Here is a 20,164-nt window from a genome sequence, read left to right as displayed (position 1 = left end):
TCATTCTCCCCCTGTACTTGGCCTTAGTGAGGCCGCAGCTGGAGTACTGTGTCCAGTTTTGGGCTCCACAATTCAAAAAGGATGTGGAGAAGCTTGAGAGAGTCCAGAGAAGAGCCACGCGCATGATCAGAGGTCAGGGAAGCAGACCCTACAATGACAGGCTGAGAGCCCTGGGGCTCTTTAGCCTGAAAAAGCGCAGGCTCAGGGGTGATCTGATGGCCACCTACAAGTTTATCAGGGGTGACCACCAGCATCTGGGGGAACGTTTGTTCACCAGAGCGCCCCAAGGGATGACGACTAGGTCGAATGGTCACAAACTACTACAAGACCGTTTCAGGCTGGACATAAGGAAGAACTTCTTTACTGTCCGAGCCCCCAAGGTCTGGAACAGCCTGCCACCGGAGATGGTTTAAGCGCCTACATTGAACACCTTCAAGAGCAAACTGGATGCTCATCTTGCTGGGATCCTATGAACCCAGCTGACTTCCTGCCCTTTGGGCAGGGGGCTGGACTCGATGATCTTCCGAGGTCCCTTCCAGCCCTAATGTCTATGAAATCTATGACTGACTCACAGCCAGTCGTTACAGGATTTTAACAGGCATCTAGCAAGGCGTTCTACAGATTTCCTGGGCTTGTCCGAGCTGGAGCGATGTGGACAAAGAGTGATGTTGTTGAGGAAGACTGTCTTGCTTTCAAAAGCTTGTCTAACTCTATTCCAACTATACAGTTAGTAAAAGATACCGTCCTAAGAAATCCTTGCTTCTTATGAAAGACAAGCTAAGAGATGGGTAATTTTTAAATACATTTTTATCTTCCGTGTCTTACAGCAGGGTTCAGTTTGGTGGATCACCCATGTTTTTTACCCAGAGATTCATCCAACCCTGTACATCCCCAGTGGCTGAGAAGAGATTATGTGATTTAGCGTTTTGATGTTATGGCTTTTGGAGTTGATCAACTCTAGCTACTAAATATGCTTTTAAACAGTAGGAAGAGTAGGGTAATCCTAGAAGGGAAACGGTATTTTGAGGGAGTAAGTGAAGGATCTGCCTTCATGTGAATGATACAGAGAGAAAGTGGGGTCTGTGAGGGCAGGGCTGCTCAGCTCAGAAAGAAGCCCGCATTTTCAGAAAACCGAAAATCTTGGGGATCCAGTCCCTGTGAGCCATGATCTCTCCACAGAAGCAAGATGCTCTGGTCAGCAGGCAGTCTCAGTGTCCCAGCCTACCCTGAAGTAGAAAGGTTTTCAATAAAACCTTAACCGGACTAATGGGAGGAAAGAAAAATGACAATCTTCCCTGCCAGGAAGCACCCTGCTCAATGAATCCCACCACAGTAAATGGGGGAGATGGTCGGGGTAGAACAAAACTGCAAAGACACCGGTCCTGCAGCGAGAGCCTGGCAGTAAACAGGCTGGTTGGTGCCTTTTAACCAGGGCCTGAGGCTGTGAAGATTAGTTTGATTCCCAATGCCATCTTGTGGTAAATCGGAGAAACAAACTGCGCTCTGCACTTACCGCACAGCACCTTTTGTTAGATCATCCCAGAGGCAGGTACATACAGAGATCTCCAATTCACTCATGGGGAAACCACGGGCCATATCTAAAAATGATCTGCCTGACACCACCCACTGAGTCAGGAACAAAATTCAGATCTTCCGACTCCCAGCCTCTTGTTCCTACTTCTCATCTAGGAGATGGATCCTGTCTCCTGTTGTCTGTGCAACCGTGAGAGCTCAGATCTGTCTGGATAGTTCATCGTCACTGCAAAAATCCTGATTGCTTTAGACACAGATCATGAGCTGGACGGTGTGAAGAGGACTGTGCATTGTAAGGGAACAAGATAGGGAGCTGTAGGAAGTAGCCTGCCCTGCCTTTTCAGTCTACCTTTTTGGATACTAAGCTAACGAGCCTATTTTCTTCTTGTTGTTGTCTTCGAGCTGTTTTCATTTACCAGTATGTTGTTTTTTTGTTTGCCTTGGCTAATTCCCCTTTTCAGCCGGTAGTTTTTTGGGGGAGATGGTGTGGGAAAAAAAGATACATCTTCAACGAGAGAGTGACCGCAAAGAGGAACAGGAGAGCTGCACTTAATGTGAAAGAGCCACAGAAGACTTTGAGGAAGGCGTGGGAAAATGCAGCATTTCTATTTTATTAAACAGAAGCACACAAAAGAAAAAACAGAGTCTCTCATCGTCTTTCCGAGCCCACTGTCCAGCCTAGCAGGATCCCAAATAGAGCAGGACAGGGGTGAGGCCAACAATGGAATCGCTCTCATCGGCTGGTATGCTTAAGGTGCACAGCTCTTGCCTAGGCCTTGTCCAACCTGGGGAGCAGATGGGATCCTTTCCTCCACCTCCCATCTCCCCAACAAATTAGGTCAGGGGTGCTCAACCTCCAGCCCATGGGGCTGGGCCACTTCTCTTTCCTCCATGGGGTTGTGCCATGTCCCCTCCCTCCGGTGGGCCCAGGTTGGAGCCAGGATGCCCAGCCAGGTTGGGCCGAGGTCATGCCCTCTCCTCTCACCCCCTTGGCTGGGTGGGACTGGGCCGCACCCCCCTTTCCCCATGGAGCTGGGCTGGGTTGGGTTGGCTCAGGCCCCTTTCCACCACCTCCCTCTCCCTGTGGGACTAGGTCAAGCCCTTTCCCCTTGTGGGGCTGTGTTAGGGCTGGGCCACACCTCTTCCCACCCATGAGGCTTGGCCATGCCCCCCCCCGCCATGAGCCTAGATTGGAGCCAGGATGCCCCTGTCCCCCTCCACGTGGCCTTAGTGGGCCCGTCATGATCACTGGATTGGGACCACCAGTCGGATCCAGCCCACAGATGGCCTGGGCACTGCCCATCCAGCCCACCAGCCAAAAAGATTGAGCATCACTGAGCTAGAGGTTAAAGGAATTTAACTGAAACCCCACTCAGCATCCACCTTGGCTCACTTTAACACCTATTCCTTGGCCTGCTAAATTCAAACTAAAAGTAATTTCAACCTCGGAGTGATCCATTTAATCCATCAAAATTGGACTAAATGTCTTTGGCCTAAATCAACTGAAGACGAAAAGAACATCTCAAAAGCAGCCTGTCTTCTTCTACCCTAGTAAAGGCATAAGAGTAGATAGCCCCTTTTGCAGCTGTCATTCCACTGGTAGAGCAGGTCTGCTTTCCTACAGGTTGTAAGCACTGAACAAGAAGCTAACTTTCACTAGAAAGTTTTACCTCGGGCTGATTGCCAGAGTAACTAAGACCTGAAGGAAACTTTCAGGAGGTGTTTAGAGTATAGTTTTATAAAGCTGTTAACTAGGTTGAGTTAAGTGGAATTTTTGTAGGCATACCTCAAAGTGGAGGTACCAGAATAATCAGCAGCCACAAGAAGAAAGCAAAAGTGAGTCTTACACTGAACTGTTGGCTTGCTCCTTTTCTTGCAGGTGTGTCCCGTGTTGATGTCTGCAGGGCTCGGAGTTTCTCAAGTAAAAACATCTTATCTTTTCCTTCCTATAATCAAGACACACTTAATCATTAACTGAAATGTTTATATTATTGTTAGCAAAATCTCAGGGCTTGTTTACACAGGGAAACAAACCAGCAGACCAATAAAAGAGTAATAATAAAGAAATGGAGTAATTATTCTGGAATAGAGCATCCATATAAAGCAATTATACTGGTATAGGTTGTAGCTGTGTTAGTCTAAGGACATAGGCAGACAAGATTCTTTAGGTAAATCTGATATCTTTTATTAGACCAACTCAAGTAGTTGGAAAAAAAAATCTTCTTTGCAAGCTTTCAGGTATAAATACCCTTTGTTAGGCTGAGGAAGCATCTGCAGTCGGTATGCGCCCCTATCCAGGAAGCCTGACAAAAGGCACTTATACCCAAAAGTTTGCAAAGAAGAATTTTTTCCAACTATTTGAGTTGGTCTAATAAAAGACATCAGATTCACCCAAAGAACCTTGTCTGCCAGGCAGTTAGACTGACATTTGTTTTGTCCTAGTTAGGCTGGTCTACACCAGAGGAAAAAGTGACAAGCCTTCAGTTTTCCAAACCCCATTAGTCAAAACTCCTGTCTCTAAGCAGGATGGATGTAGTCCCCAAAATCTGCTGAGGAGTTAACTTCTGTGAATCTGTGAGGAGTAATATCCTGAGGCACTAACTTACTCAAAGCTAGCTGAGAGGGAGCTGAAGAGGAATTTATCACCTCATGCCTTTAGGGAGCTAGGTAGCAAGGCTGCATGTGGGGAACAGGAGAAATGAAGTGTTCTCCTCCCCCTGAACGTGGGCAATAAGCAGCTGCCTGCAGCTGCTGTTCTAGCCAACAAGCAAGCAAGTTTTTGCAAGCATGCAGTTATCATCCAGCCAGCCCTGCTGAGGACGGTTTTCCCCCTCCGTTCCTTACACCAAAACGGAAGCATATCTCACCGGCACACAGCACATAGGGAGCTAGGTAGCAAGGCTGCATGTGGGGAACAGGAGAAATGAAGTGTTCTCCTCCCCCTGAACGTGGGCAATAAGCAGCTGCCTGCAGCTGCTGTTCTAGCCAACAAGCAAGCAAGTTTTTGCAAGCATGCAGTTATCATCCAGCCAGCCCTGCTGAGGAGGGTTTTCCCCCTCCGTTCACTTACACCAAAATGGAAGCATATCTCACTGGCGCACAGCACAGATAATCAAGGTGCTTTCTGCTTGTTCTTTCTAGCAGAAACCCAAAAAGCAAACTTACATTTATAATTTGCTCGTGTAGGAGTCTGACCATTATCTTCCTTCCTTCTATAATCTGCCAGTAAAGATATGTGATAATTCTAAGTGGAAAATAAGTTCAACAAATGAGTACTCAATGTTCAGGTGATGCCTCTTTTACTAGTCACTGCCAAAACAAGAGGCATTTTGTTAATTTTATACAGCAATCACATAAACAATGATGGGCAGATATAAAATGTATCAGATGGTCTAGTGGGAAATACCCAGAGACATCTGGATGTTTATGCAAAAGTACCATTAAAGCAAGTTAACACTACAAAGTTTTAAATACTGGACAGGAATCTACTGTTCTCATCCATATTCATTAAGTTTAATAATCCTAAGGGACAAGACCTGACTCTGCTGGAGTCCATGGGATCTTTGTTATTGATTTTTATAGGACCAAAAAGAACCGGTTCTTAGAAGGAGCAAGTTTTAGGGCATCTGTACATAATCAAATGACTTACATACACCTCACCCTCTCTGCACATGGTGTGTGGATTTACTGTTATTCACATACTCTGGCACTGGGCACAGGAAGTAGGCAAGAGTTCCCCAGCACAGCCCTTAAATGATACTGACACCCTCTGCAGCTAGACTGCCAGGCTGGCCGCATGAATTTGAGCATCTGTTCCCAATTCTCCTTCTCACTTATGATGCCTTGGGCAAATCTCGGAACTGCTTTGAAATAGAACTGCAAAATTGCAATTGTGGCTAGGCCAGGTTTACACCACTAGTGGTCTGCTGGTACCCTGAGAGCATCAAACCCTCCTAGCGTAACTCAGTTTTTGTCAGCAACTTAGCATATGTTGACTCTACCAGCATAAGCGGTTTTTCAGATTGTGTCGAAGACTGGGGATTTTGCTGAATGGAGTGTCACAAGTGGTCAGGCCCCCTGCAAATGCTCTCTATCCAAGCTACATACATTCTCACTGTAGAGAATGGATAAATCAGTTTCCCTCCCCTACTCTCCATCCCACCTTCCACAATGGATACCTACATGATGATGACAGTGAGGATAAAGAAGAAATGCACGCTTTCAATTAAGTTATGATAAATCCACACCACCCAGGCTGATCTAGGATAGTTGGTCAATACGTCTATCCACCTAGACACTGCATCAAATATGGAAGACAAGCCCCGGAAAGGGCCACACTTTTCTGAAGGATTCAACCTGGAAAAATAAAGAAAGGATATCAAAAACCAAACACCACACTGCAGCAACAAGTCCACTGAAGTAGCCAAGAACACCATACAATTAGAGCACTAGTTCTCTGGGCCTCAAGACTCCCATCATTGGGCTAATGACACCCCACTAGGCTAATGAACCCCCTATTATAACAGACCAACTAAGTCTTCTGGGGAGACAGCATGCAATTAAGTTCTTTGAAGTGCAATGACTGAGCAAGTCTTAGCTGTAGAGGAGAAAAGCTTGCTTCCTTGTCTACTTCGGACTTTCCCCATCTGTGGCTTTTCAGATACTAATAAGCCCACCTCAAACTCCATGGGAAGAAACAAAGGCTCACCCTGTGGTAGTTTGGCACAGGTGCAAGCTCCAGCTAATCTAACAATTGCATTGCCCTACAGGTCCCAGAGGCCTTACTGCAGACTTTGAAATAAACTGTTTCCTTTCTAGATGCATCATATAGTAAAGAAGAAAGAAAAAGCTAAAACACACAATGCCGCCACCTTGTTTTCATGCAGTATGAGCACACATACAAGACTATTTAACACAGATTTTCAGTAAAAACAGGATGTGGTTCAAGATGACATCCCCTAGCAGGAGAAACAGTTTTCAGGTACATGGTGGGGAAAAGAAGTCTGCAGACTAAGATGATATAGATTTCAGATGATGGTAAAGCTATGGTTTAGTTTGCAGGAGCTGGACCTGAAACCAAAGCATGCAAAACTGAGTTAATTGAAAGCTGTGGTTTTCACTCTGAAACATCACATCTCCATCCTGGTTTTGGGACCTCCCTTGCCTTAATCACTTTTTGGTAGTTAGCAGGATAGGCAGGCATAGCTGGGCTGAAAATTTTACACCTTAGAGTGCATGTCCACATTACAGTAATTGCTGCAAAGTAGTGCAGACAGACTTAAGCTAGCTTCAAACTAACGCAGCCTAGCCACAGCTGAATCGAATTTAAGACCAGCTGCAAAATCTTCACAGAAGCCTGCACTGAGCTTCATGCTGCCACAGCTGAATTGCTACCAGTAACTGAGCTAGCTGAGTAAAGCTACATCAAGTAACTACACTGCAGTCATGGTGGAATGAGCTTATAAAAACTTTTGAGAAGAGGAGGAGGAAGAAGAGTGAGATTGTCAAGCAGTTCGTTATTCTTAGAAAAAAGCAAAACTCACAGTCACACGCAATCCCATTTCTCTTCTAAGCATTAATTGCCTCCACACAGTTCGCACTGCTTTTCAGTCTCTCCACACATCTCATTCTTCAGATGGGATGGGGAACGCATCAGAGGAGCGTGGATTTAGGCAAAATGGAACGTTGGGATAGCAGCCGATAGCATAATTATATGCCCCCTATTACCATAAAGTAGATATGCCTCTCACGGTCTTTATAGTATTTATCCTTACAATGCCCAGGTCAGGCAGGGCATGCCCCATCTAAAAAAATTAATATCTGCTTTTTTAGATGTGGCACAGATACAAAGCCCCAGATTCGCCAAAGCAATTTCAAAAGGAGGCCTTTCAGAATCTTGTTCAATGAGACTTTCCTAAGGTCACACAGCAACTCTGCAGCAGTATATTCTCAATGTAATAGGGAAGTACTCAGCTTACCCTCCCCATGAGTTTGCAATAGTGTTTTTAAGACAACATGAATATCACTTGAAACATTTCAGTGGAATCCAATGCAGACATCTCTTTCACACTTGTGAGAGTCCAGGCTACCTGGTTTGGTTTGTGATTAAGATGTGAATCAGTTCAGAGATAAGGTCTGAATGCTGTTGGTCATTCCTACCTCCAGATAGTGATTGCTACCACAGACAGCACTCCAGTAAAGGAAGGGAAAAACAACAGAAAAATGAAGAGTGTTGTCATTTGAGAAGCTCTCCAGACTTTGCGAGGGGGTTGACAATTCATCATCAGACTGACCTTTAAAAAAGGAAAAGAAAAAGATGCACATACACTTGCACTCTTAAAAGTGTTTTACATTCTAATTAGATGAGTTTCAGTCAATGCCATTGAAATTGCAGGTGATTTGCAAGGAATAATAGCATCCATCAAGAATTTTCAAAGAGTGCCTCAGAACTGCACCTCCAGCTACAAATGAATCACTATGAGAGTGCAAACAGCCTGAGGAAATGCTGAATTCCATTTGCTTCGGCAAGACCTTCTATCAGGATTTCCACCCCCAACTGCCACTGTTCCAGGAAGTTTTGATAACGACTGTGGCTTTGTTTTAATTTGGCTTTCAAACTTTCAAATATTTAAGGACCTATTGTTATGTATGATAATATTATTGAGTTGAGGAAGATACAGAAGCAAAACCTCCCTTCTCTTCTAATTATGTCAGCTGACTAATTGTTCCTGAAAGAAGTGCAGTCTACTAGAACCAAAACAAGACTGGAAGTGACTTCATATATTTTAAAGCCTACTGTAAGGGAAATAAGATAAATGCATGCACAAGAATTACCAAGATTCTGGGTTTTGATGGGCATTAGCAGCTCTCATTTTACTACTTCGTATTCTCCCTCTACCTAATTATGCTCTTAAACCACTAATAGGGCCTCCAAGGCTAGGGACAGACACTCAAAAAGCCTAAGTCTGAACTGATTTAATCTTTGCAGGTTAGTCTAACCTGCCTAGGTTGAACCGGTTTGTAACCAAACAGACATTCCCTCTGGACTGAAGAAATGCAGTCACATGCCTGCAGTGGCTCAGGGTAGAAGCCAGGGGATGCTACAGCAGCCCTCCCTTCCCTTCTACAATGTTGAGCTGAGAGGCGGGGGGTGGCCAGGCCCTAGCAAGATGCTCTGATTAGGGAGGGGTTTAAACCCCTACCCTGCCTGCACCATCCCAGGCTTTTCCTCCGCTCCCTTCTCAAGGGGCAGAAGTGTTGCCAGGCCCCATCCCAGGGCTAGCACTCCGAGGCAAAGGGGAGTGGGGGTGTACAGTGCATGCATCTGTTGATGCTACTGAGCTTTTCAATCTCCCTCTCCCTGCTTCTTCATACTGCCTGCAAACCTGACAGGCAAGGGAGCCATCAGGGGGCTGATAACCAGCTGTGTTTGTTAGCCCATCAACAAAACAAAAGCCCCTCTCATTAGTTCAAGCTCTTCTTAAACAGCTTTTTCCAAGGAAGGAACAGAGGGACATTAACAGCTACCCTGCTGCTTAGCTCCAAAAAGCCCTAAGCTGACACTGTTCTGTCTGCCTGTCCCAGTGAAATTGGAAACATACACAACACTCAGCATTAGCTAGCATACCACATGCCTAGGGGCTGGGGTCTGTGCTGTGGGACATGGGAGACAGGGAGAGGGGAATCCTTCCTTGAGCAGCAAGGGAAGTCAGGCAGACCCTGCTGTGCCTGCAGCCTCCCAAAGAGCTCTGGCTAGGGAGGAGAGGGGTGGGGCCAGCCTGTTCTCTAAAGCAGACAGCACAGCCCAGGGCTGCAAAGCATTTGGGATGCTGGCAGACTCTGGTTTAACTTACACCAGGAAGGGGTCTGGGACAGACATTGAATAAACTGGTTTGACCCAAATCAGTTAAGTCTGATACTACATTCAACCAGGTTTATCTTAAACCAGTTTCAGCCATTTTGAAATGTTTATGTGCACTGAACTTCTGTTCTGTTACAGGTTTAAACCAGTTTATGTGTAATGTCTGTCCCTAAAAGTTTTTTCTGTTGGTGTGTTCACAAGTACAGTAACTGTCAAATTTCACTGGGTAGGTAAAGTCTCCACACAGCTGCTAAAAACTGAAGTGGAAACGTTATTTGAGATGCTGTATTAGGCAGAGGGCCTGGTTCTTTACAACTGCTCCTTACCTTTTTCACATAAAATATTATAAAGAAAAATATCATTTGGATGGCAGGCAGCAGAGGTGAAAAGAAGATGCCAATCCTACAGGAAAGAAGAGGGGGAGAGGGAGAAAAAATGCAAAAATATATGAGAATTTGGTCCTTGGTATTCGTTACACAATGTGAAAGTAGAATGCACTTCTATATTTGCATGAAAATGAAAATATATCAATAAATGAATCGGGATATTCAGGGTAAGAAGTCCATCTGAGCCTAGTGTAGCATAGGTGTACCAGTTTCAGCAGCCCATGACACATAAGTATTCAAATGGCAAACATAATGTCTCACCACTTTTGATTCCCCAACTGCATGACTAGATACCCATTCAGAGCCAGGCCAGTTGGAGACAGTCTTCAGCACATGCCCAGAACAAGGCCTCTGGAGCAGTAGTGAGATGCCTGTACCATTCTGCCACCTAACCCCTAAATCAGATATTATGGTAAATTCACCATAAAAACTGAAACTAAAATATACATATATGCACACGTTCAATATATAATGGGCATGTGCATCGTGTGTATTTTATATATACATACACACGTGTTTCAGGTAAATTATATATATTCTGATGCTCAGTGTATAATGTCTAATTATTAAGCATGTGCATAGTATAGATGTATTTAGTTTGTTTTTAAGGTGAATTTTCTGTGTAGAATTCCATATATTGTTTCAGAAGCCCTCCCACTTCTATTGAAGAGTAACAGAATAGGGAAGAAAAATCTTGTTTACCTCTTGCTTTCCAAGAGAATATTACCAGCTGTTGCCACACCTGAGTATGCTCAGTATATATACTGCACATGCTCAGCATATTTGTATAGCTGTGAATGTCTGTATATATGGAATTCCATATATATATCTCCATTCTGTCACTCTTCATTAGAAGTGGAAGGCCTTCAGAAACTTTTCTAATAGCCAATACTGAACAAGGACAAAAAACACAAGAAGGACATAGTTTCAACACTCCAAAATGCCCCTTCTACAGCTCCAAGTTCTCAACTGTGGCTAAATGAGGACTACTTTGCATAGGTCCTTCAGGGTGTCACTGTTACTAGTTTTATGCCAACTTTTGAACAGAGAAGAGTTACCAATAAATAAATAATTTGCCTTCAAGTCACAGTTTTGAGAGGGAGAGGGCACGTGTACGCACAAGCATCTTATCTATCAATGGGTGCATCTACACGTGAAATTAATGTGACAAGTCTGGCGCGTATTGTGCCAGAGTTTGTTGTTCCTGGGTGCCACGTTTACATGTGCAATTGGGACCACAGCATGCTGAGCCGCGTCACAGCAGCCCTGGCTGCCAAGTGATGCTCTTACCCAGCTCCAGGTGCTGTGGAGGGGCTGGCTAGGGTACAGATGTGCTCTAGTGCAGGGCTACCTGGCAGGCAGCCCTGCACTGAAGCATCCTCATGCCACAGTCAGCCAGGTCAGCATCTACATGTGCATTGCTGTGCACTAACAAAAGCTACTGCAGGACAGTACTCGTATGTACAAGTACTAACTTACAGCACAGATAATTAGTTTCCTGAGGCCTAATAGGGCCACATGTATAGACCTGAGACTTTACTACGGAGATAATTAGGCAGTTCTCCAGTAAATGTCTCATGTAGATATGCCCAGTATGTTTGTACTGTTCTTATCTGTGGTATGCAGGCACCCTTAGGGCATGGACATATCAATAACTTATGAAGGGGTAAAAGAGAGTTGGGCTTTACTACATGTCAGCTGCTCTGCAAAGTGTTATTGGTATGTCCCTACCTCAACCTCATTCCTAATGTCTCTGTTAGCAATAGGCAATATTTAGATCATAAATTCATCTCTTACCAGGTTAAAGTTTGCACGTAGATCAAACCTAAAACATTTCGTGCAATATCAAATTCTGGCACACCAAGGTTTTTGAGGCATTTGGTTCCAATAATTCTGAAAAGTACATAAATTCATTAGCTGTAGAACAAGCAACTGAGAAACCCCTGAATATCCCAATTATCCAGGAATCAGCATTTAACCATGTCTTATACAAAGCATGAACTTTTTGTCAATTAAGCAGCAAATGGAAAATTACAACACAACACCGGTGTTGTAGTAAAATACTAATTTTTGTGAATATGCTGCATGGATGACATCAGTCAAAGAACATTTTTCATTTCAACTAAAATTATATCATAAGGCATATAGATAGACTTTTTTGAGGAAACTATTTTACTTTAATGTAAAATTCCAGCAATGCATGAATTGCAGAGTTCAACAAACTGGTAGTCCCAATAAAGACAGCTTCTGTTCAAATGACTGTTTGAATTGTGCACACTCCCTCCCTCCCTCCCTCCCTCCCACACACACACACACACACACACACACACACTCCCCATCGAATATTCGCATCACTTTCTGAACAAGTGAAATCAAAACATTTCTAAATTCATATTCACTACACTCATGTTAGTTATTTTGTGAAACTATTAAGGCCAAAAACATATACAAAGACACACGTATGAAAGCAAAACAGGAAAATAGACTGTAGTCCCAAACATGCCAGAGCCATGTTTCTGTTGGAACCATCCTTTTACTACATTGAAATGACCCTGTAAGTGATCAGTCGTTAATGGTTGAAAATGAGGACTCTCACTTACCTTCGTACGAACTCTCCAAAGAAAGAACCAAGCAAGCAAAATAGGAAGTCAACCACAACAAGACGGTAGATATCTTGGCCGACTAACGTTTCCCAGCACTTGTAGAGAGGAAAAAAATAATGTATTTAAGTCAAATATTTGTGTCTAACATTTGAACATTGGAAATCTGATCCAAAGCCCACTGAAAAGAAAGGGAAACACCTCAGGATCCTTTAGATCAGATTTCTTTGAAGGTTCTACTTGATATTTTTCTTGAAAGAAGGACAGAGTCTGAGGCTACAGTTCAAAAATACAATGATCTATGAAGCCCAGGCTAGCTGAATACATTTGTCATATCATCCTGGCTTCTCTAAAGACTCAGGGATCCAACAGAAGGTGGTCAAGCCTGTAAGTCCAGCTCTCTCAAGAGGTTGTATGGGGCCTTTTGTACTGGAGCAAATTTCACCCTGCAGGGTGTTATTTTTACATAGCCTCTGATCTACTTTTGAGTCCTTTATTCAATCACACACCACTCGATGTATAGACAATATTATGAAAATGGTTAAGTCTGTTTCCCAATCTTTAAAGCAAAGATGTGTACACAAACAGGGCAAGTGAAACCTTACCTCTGTTGCTGATATAGCCACAATGTTAAGCCAGTAGTAGCAGAGGATTCCAATTATAGACATCTTTAGAATAACGTTTCTATGAAGAAGAATATCAGTAACTGGTGAGTCCATTGGAGAAACCACTACCAATCCCACATCACTCTTTTCTATTGGTTTTAAACTGATCTGGATTATACAGTCTGTGCTATGAAGTTTATTCAATGCACTGTAAGCAAGACATGCAAAATTCCTCATGGAACGATGACAGAAGTATCTACTTGGTCCTCCCCTGAGGAGGCAGCTTTAAAACACAGTGGGGTTCCCCTTGGCTAGTGATACATGGCCTCAGAAAACCACCACCAACCAACCAACTCACCCTCCATTTACCATCTCCCTGTCATTTGGGCCTACAGCCCAATTCCCACTGGTGAATGCTGTAGGCTGAGCTGGGCTAGGAGTTTCCTTATATGTCTGGATGGGAGGAAAACAACAGATTTGCCTCACCCTGGGCTGAGGCACTGCTGTGCCACCAGTGGACTATTAGGGGTGGATTCATAAGACCTGTGAACAGAGTACTGTAACTCCCCTGATGCAGAGTTGGCTGCTGGTTTCAGTAGTACCTAATACCACTACAAGCTTGCTGATAATAGAAAAAGTGCAGTTGACTTCAGACAGAAACCACTGCTAACTGGGAGTGAGAAGCACTGAATACCTGGTAATAGTGACATATATCTGATTCCTGGGGTACTGAAATTTCTCTAGGAGTTCAAGCAAAGAAAAGATGAAAGGGGTGAGGAGGTTGAGAAGGGACACGACGATGGGCAACACGAGGGTGGCAGCCTGGTTTTCCAGCTCTGTTCCATCACCTTTCATGAACAGCTTAAAAAGAAAGAAAAATAAAGCATATGAGGCAGACTTTTCATCAAAGGCATCTTTGCAGAGGACTTTGTACATGGCACTGCCCATCTGCTCTCAGAGATCCTGGTGCTATTAGCAGACACCTTTTCAGCTCTCATAAGCCCAAGCAGCTCTTGGATATATAACTATCAACTCTTGTGCTGCTTGGGTATGTGGCCAGGAAGCAGAAGTCAAGCATGTGACCGGGGCCTCACTGCACAAGGGATGAGTAAGGAGATAGCATTTCCTGCCTTGCATTGTTCTTTCCAATATCTAATGAAAGGCAACAAGTGAAACCCAAATCAAAAGCAGTCCTTCCTGGCTGGCTCCAACGGCTTGCTTCTTCAAACTAACTATTCAATTATTAAAGGGTTTATGAGCATATTGGCAAATACAGTAGCTATTGTGGCACAAGATAGAGCAGACAAGTGGGCTTATAAGGCTGCTCAAGGGTACAGGTCCTCCCTGCACACAAGGCAGAGTCAGGCAGGAGAACAGCTGTAGGGCAACAGTGTTTAGGCTAAATCTCATCTTCCTTATGTCCCTGGCAGATATTACACTTAAGATGTGATTAACCAGTAAATCATGTCTTAAGTAATAACCCGACCACGCATTCATACAATTAATGGTGCAATAAAAACAGGGAATAAGCTACAAAGTTATTACACAACATATGTGCAGTAACTTTACGGCTGATTCCCATTGCGCCTTCAATTGAATGTGTGGCCAGGTTGATCAGTGTGGAAATGGAAAGCATCAGTTTACTAGAACAGGTCCTTACCTTTAGGTTGTTAATGGAGAGGTAGTAAACACAAGTACAACAAACAGCTGTTGTTCCCAAGGAAAAAATCCAGGCAGCCAGATGAATAGCAATATGAACCATCCTTTGCTTTAGAGAAAGGTTCAGGTCTTCAGACTTCCCTTCAGATAGGGCTTCCTGTAATAATTAGGCCCAGGCTTCAGTCAATAACCCAAAGCAACACCGGTCCAAAGTGATCACTTATAGGATTTAAGAGCCAATCTCTCAAGAAGGCTGGTGCAGAATAGTCCTCCTGACACTTGGGGGATAGACTGGAAGCCACACAAGGAAGTGGAAATCTCTCATACAAGTTCCACCACACTTCACTTACAGCCACAACTCCCAGGAGTGCTTTATGTCAGTGATTCAATACAAAACAAAACAAAAAAAATTGATACAGATAAAAAGAAGAAAAAGAAAAAAGAAGATGACAGGTGCAGGACAGTTCAGTCATGGAACAGCCATCTCGGCAGTGTCAGAACCAGGGGCACAGTCATAAGGCACAGAGATGATTCCCAGTAAATTCGCAATACATCAAGCAAAGAAAAATAGGCTGCTTTCCTGCTTATGACTAACAAAGTAAAGCTTTCTGACATGGGTCAGAGAAACAAGGAAACTGAACTCAGCAAATATCCGTGATTACTATAGGGATTACTATAGGGAGTCGTGTAGAAGAGCAAATAGACACGACTGAAAAGAATCTTTTCAGATGAGTTGTTAAGAAATGCCAAGGCAACAAACAGCTCACAACCAAGAGTGAAAACTTTCTGCAGTCAACCTAGAGGGTCAGGAAGAAGCAGCTTCTCCAAAACAGTCCTTGAGGGAAACGCACAGATTCAAGTCTGTTCACACAGAACCCATTTAATTCTTTACCTTGATTTGTGTGCTGAGGTTTTTTTGCTTCAGTCTCACAGCTTTCTCATTGGTTATATTGAAATCCCAGATGCAGAGAAGTTTGCCAGCATTTCCAGAGTAAGTGTGAGGATTAACAAAGTTATTACGGAAGGATTTTGCCATGCTGCAGTGAGAATTAAATGTACATCATCAGTATTAAGGACATGTATGGTGGGGAAAAAAGTGAGTTGACCTTTCAGAGCACAGAAATCAATGTCTTCTTGATTAATGAATGTTGAGTCCAGTTAGAGATGCTTCCCGTTCCCTTTATGGCCATATCTCTCTTCAAATTCTGTCTCTCCTAACTTTCGTTTCACATTTGTTGTCAACAGTGGTTGCCTCTGCAGAGCCATTTCAACACAGCACTCACTGGTAGGGGTCACAAGCAGCAGCATTTACAAGAGATTAAATAAAATTGAAATTTTTCATAGGGCTCTGGTTGCTTTGCAGTTTCTTTGCACCTCATTGAATGGACCTGACAATGCTTTGGTCCTGATAACTGAGGGCATTTAATTTTCTAGGTTCCTTATTCCTAGGAACTGCAAACAGGAATGTGTCAGCAGCAACACATCCAGATCAATAACATAAGAACATAAGAACTGCCATTTACAGGGTCAGACCATAGGTCCATCTTGCCCAGTCTCCTGTGTCACACAGGGGCAGAGAGCAGCCCCCAGAATTTAAGACCCCCAGTTCTTACTAGTACTGGTACATAGAGTCCTTACTAATACTGGTAGCCTCTCAAAAATGAAATTTTTTGCTCCATTCAAAGTGCAATAGAAATATGCAGTTACTGTACCTGTATACCAAGCTAAAGAAGCAGATGACAAAATAAATCCCAATAGTGAAAATATAGGCCAGCTGCATGTCATAAGATGTGCTGTTTTCAATTTTTGTGATGGTAGAGTTTGTGTAAAAACCATAGTAGAGCACAGTTTGTTGAAAATAACCCTGAAAGGATAGGAATATTAGTAAAAAGCTCAACTCCCATGCTGTTGATTGAATACAGTGGAGCATGCCTGGGCCCACCCTTTCAAAACCTGATTCACATCATCCCATTTCTCTTGAGGAAGCTGTTACTGCAAGTCAGAAGGATCAGGCCTTTCATCTCCTCATTACTAATAGTAATTACAATCCTCCTGACATGGAGAGTAGCATTCTGAGCATGCTTCCTTCTCCTGAGGATCTAATGGGAGTGGATATGGATAGTCAGCACCTTGCAGGAATGGGCCTTTTGGGAAGAAAGGTTATTGGTGACCCTCCCAGCACTGTGACGGCTGACACCTTATTAGCAGACACCCTGATAAGTGGCTGCAATTTGAGCTTGAGCCAAGACTTACTAGCTAGAGGGTATAACAACTCATGTTTTGTATGGATCAGCACAGACGGAGGCTAGTAACATGCACTCACTGATGGGTTACACAAAAGTACTTCTGCTTTGAACCCACAAATGTAGGAGTACTGTAGTTTTGCTTCTGAAGACTGAGACCTCTAAAATGCAACACTCCTCCAAAGGCTGGCTTGTTTACTTTTCATTCCATCCAGGAAGAGCACACACCAACTGCTGAAGCTTCCTTAGCCTGACGAAGGGTTTGTGAACCCGAAAGCTTGCTTAATAACTATTCTCCAACCATTTGGGTTGGTCTAATAAAAGATATCAAATTCACCCAAGGAACCTTGTCTGCCACACACCTCCAAAAGAATTCCAGCAGCGCCATTTATACTTCCCCTTTCTATGCTTTAGTGGCTATAGCTTTAGCAACTCAAGGAGAGATGTTGGTCATTATTCCTTAAAATTATTATTCATTACACAAATCTCTCAACATTTAGTGCAAGCAATGCAACTATTTTGTAATGGTCAAGCAGAAGCAAAATGGCATGCTATAGCTAATACTAATATATCTATAAATCAGCAGTTTTCGTGCATAGGTAAATTAACGTAGAAGAAACCCAGATGACTACTTTAGATGTATTTTCCTATAAAAAACATTCAGGAATTTAGATCCTGACAGTGTGAGTATCTCAATGTAAGTTAAATAAAGATTACAGTGGCTAAAGGCCACACTAATTTCAATGAGTCTCTCACCCAGGGGTGGTCAGCTCTTTGCAAGATCAGAGTCTTAGTGCTTATGAAATGTGCCAGAGTCACAGAACTAAACCATGAAGTTCTCTGTGTATCTTCAGAGGAAGGGTAACCTGGGTAGTTTCACTGCTGATAGCATCCTATCCTAATCCAGGAAGAGGGAAAAGGTGAGCACAGCCATTGCGACCAATACATTGTTTTCTGGAAGACTGTCAAAACAACTTCAACAAGCTCCAAAAGCAGTGATGTCAGGGTATGATTCAAACAAAATCAATTCATTTAATTTGCATGACAAGGCAGTTATTAGTTGATTATCTTGTTCAATATATACATATGGATTTGATTTAAAATCGATGACCAGAAGAATTTAAGAGCAAAATCAAAGCTTCCACAACTTCATCTAGGTGTTACTAAAAAACGCTTGGTGCTTTGACTTTATACAATCAGATGTGTTGTACACACAGAACTAATGCAGGTGTGTCTCTACATACTTACAGCTCCAGTGAGAAGCTCCAGGCCCGTGAATGAAAGGTTATTTGATCCTGCTGCTATGAATTGAGGGATTGTTATGAAGCTGAAGTTCACAAGGAACGAGAAGATGTTAAAAGTCAGTAGCCACGTTAAAAACACAAAATAGGAAAGGACACTGGTCCCAAACTTGCCACCAATAATTTTCAGTGTCTTCTGCCATAGCTGTAATGACTGAAAAAGTTCTGACAGGCCATTTCTAAATCGTCGATAAGACTAGCATTAGAAGAAGAGGGGAAAGCAAAAGGGATTGTTAGCATGCAGTCCTCTATGGTCCTTGATATACAGTATAGTAATCAATTTAAGTTACGCAATATAGTCCTGAATTTCTTACATTTATATTTTTTAAGATAAGACATTCTTTCCTTCCACTTTCTTCTCACTTGTAACACAACATTCTGTCACATACATTTTTAAATGTTACCTTAATATAGATTAATATTAATGATACCATTACCATGTGCTGGCTACTTGCCAGTAGGTCAAAGAGAGGTAACACAAAATATCATTGGAGTTACCACTAATGAGATACTATATAAAACAGTTTAATCTAACTTGCATGAAGGTGACATATTACACTTACCAGGGCAATTTTGTACATACACTGTGTACAACAGTGAATCTCAGTACTGTAGCTCACTGATTTTCTTGTTTTTTCCATAAGAACTTTATTCCTGTGGATGAACCATAAATGCTAAACCAAGTGTTTTAAGTTAAAATAAGAAATTATTTGCTTTAACCAGATTATTACGAACATAATTATTACATGTACTAGCTAATTGCCCATCAAGAATGACGGATTTCAGGGAGTGTTTACATGGCTCCCCTTTGCCCCCTGCTCACCCTTCGGGGCCAACCATGTAAAATCTCCTACCACCATCGCTGCCTCCTTCTCCAGACACTGGCGCAGGGGCTCCCGCCCCCTTCCTGCCTCCACCTCACAGCAGGGCTTCCCCCCCACCTCCCCTCCCGCTCCTCTTCCTCCCTCCCTCTCCGCCACCCTCCCCTCCCTGTTGGCTGTTGAGAGGTATTGGTGGGGGAAACTCAGGTGCACATGCTCAAATCTTTCCTGAACCTCCCTGCCCCCCCCCCCCCCCCCCCGCCGCCTGGCCCTGCCAACAGCCACCACCATGACCCCCCCCTTCACCTCCTCCCACCCCGCTCTCCTCCCTCCCTCCCTCCCTGCCCACTGCTCCCCCTCCCTGCCAGCTGTTCTGGGGGGCGTCAGTGACAGGGGGCGGGGGGGGGGGGTGCCACTACCGTGACCGTCCCCTTCGCCCCCAGGCAGGGAGATATGGACAATCCCCGCTGCTCAGGCAGCCGGGGCGTATTCACCGCTGTCAGAAACTTCCCCAGCAGCAGCTCAAACTTGGGCCCAGCCACAAAGCCCAGGCCCGCACAGCCAATCACTGCCCACTCTCTCGGCAGCACACGCGCAGTTGGTCAAAAGCGTTATGGACAGACAGACACACAGGCAGACAGACTAAGCCCTTGATATATATAGAATGCTAATAAACAGCCAAAAAGTTTGCAATTTGATTTAAGGAGAAAGCTTTGTCATTTGTCTTTCTATTGGCTGGAACCCTGGCTCAGGACAGACAGGGCCAAGACAATAAAGCCCTGCCTGAAGAAGGATGTTTGTACTCAAAAGCTTGCAAAGAACAATTTTCCCAACTATTCAGTTGGTCTAATAAAAGATATCAAATTCACCCAAGGAACCTTGTCTGCTCTTGTCTTCTAAACACATTAATAGCTCGTTGCTGGTATTGGAATTTGGATACCCCCTCTAAAGAGATAGCTGATATTAATGCCATCACCTTAATTTTGTTTGATCTCTTCTCTATTCCTACAGCAGGGGTTGGCTACCCCCGACACACATGCCAAGCATGTCATGCAAGGCCATTTTGCTCGGCACGCCACCACCAGCCTGGGCTCTAGGCAGCTGCTGCCAACCACAGAGCCTGGGCTGCTTCCAGCAGGCGGCAAACCCTGCAGA

The 20,164-nt window shown here is 43.8% G+C and overlaps 1 protein-coding gene across 7 annotated transcripts in view; it reads right to left on the bottom strand.

Moving 5' to 3' along the window:
* TMC5 (transmembrane channel like 5) overlaps positions 1 to 20,164 on the bottom strand; it is a 41,043-nt gene that overhangs the window by 3,119 nt on the left and 17,760 nt on the right. For 5 of the 7 annotated variants that reach the window (XR_003094633.1, XM_006026089.2, XM_025206975.1 and 2 more), the window contains 14 exons: positions 18,752 to 18,842; positions 18,136 to 18,384; positions 16,357 to 16,508; positions 15,537 to 15,681; positions 14,646 to 14,801; positions 13,680 to 13,846; positions 12,986 to 13,064; positions 12,381 to 12,478; positions 11,578 to 11,673; positions 9,721 to 9,796; positions 7,693 to 7,826; positions 5,716 to 5,889; positions 4,699 to 4,777; positions 3,381 to 3,479 (listed from right to left, as the gene is read on the bottom strand). Coding sequence is in view for 5 of the 7 variants with exons in the window: in XM_006026089.2 (XP_006026151.1) it covers positions 3,381 to 3,479; positions 4,699 to 4,777; positions 5,716 to 5,889; positions 7,693 to 7,826; positions 9,721 to 9,796; positions 11,578 to 11,673; positions 12,381 to 12,478; positions 12,986 to 13,064; positions 13,680 to 13,846; positions 14,646 to 14,801; positions 15,537 to 15,681; positions 16,357 to 16,508; positions 18,136 to 18,384; positions 18,752 to 18,842 (1,795 nt within the window). In the remaining 2 variants the exon portion in view is untranslated. Of the gene's footprint in view, positions 1 to 3,380; positions 3,480 to 4,698; positions 4,778 to 5,715; positions 5,890 to 7,692; positions 7,827 to 9,720; positions 9,797 to 11,577; positions 11,674 to 12,380; positions 12,479 to 12,985; positions 13,065 to 13,679; positions 13,847 to 14,645; positions 14,802 to 15,536; positions 15,682 to 16,356; positions 16,509 to 18,135; positions 18,385 to 18,751; positions 18,843 to 20,164 lie in introns of those variants that run through there. The other 2 variants (XM_014521087.2, XR_003094634.1) reach the window with 2 other exon arrangements.

This window comes from Alligator sinensis, unplaced genomic scaffold (assembly GCF_000455745.1).
Source record: "Alligator sinensis unplaced genomic scaffold, ASM45574v1 scaffold330_1, whole genome shotgun sequence".
NCBI classification, from domain to species: Eukaryota; Metazoa; Chordata; order Crocodylia; family Alligatoridae; genus Alligator; species Alligator sinensis.
The sequence above is the reverse complement of the archived record's forward strand: the minus strand, read 5'-3'. Positions and strand labels throughout refer to the sequence as shown.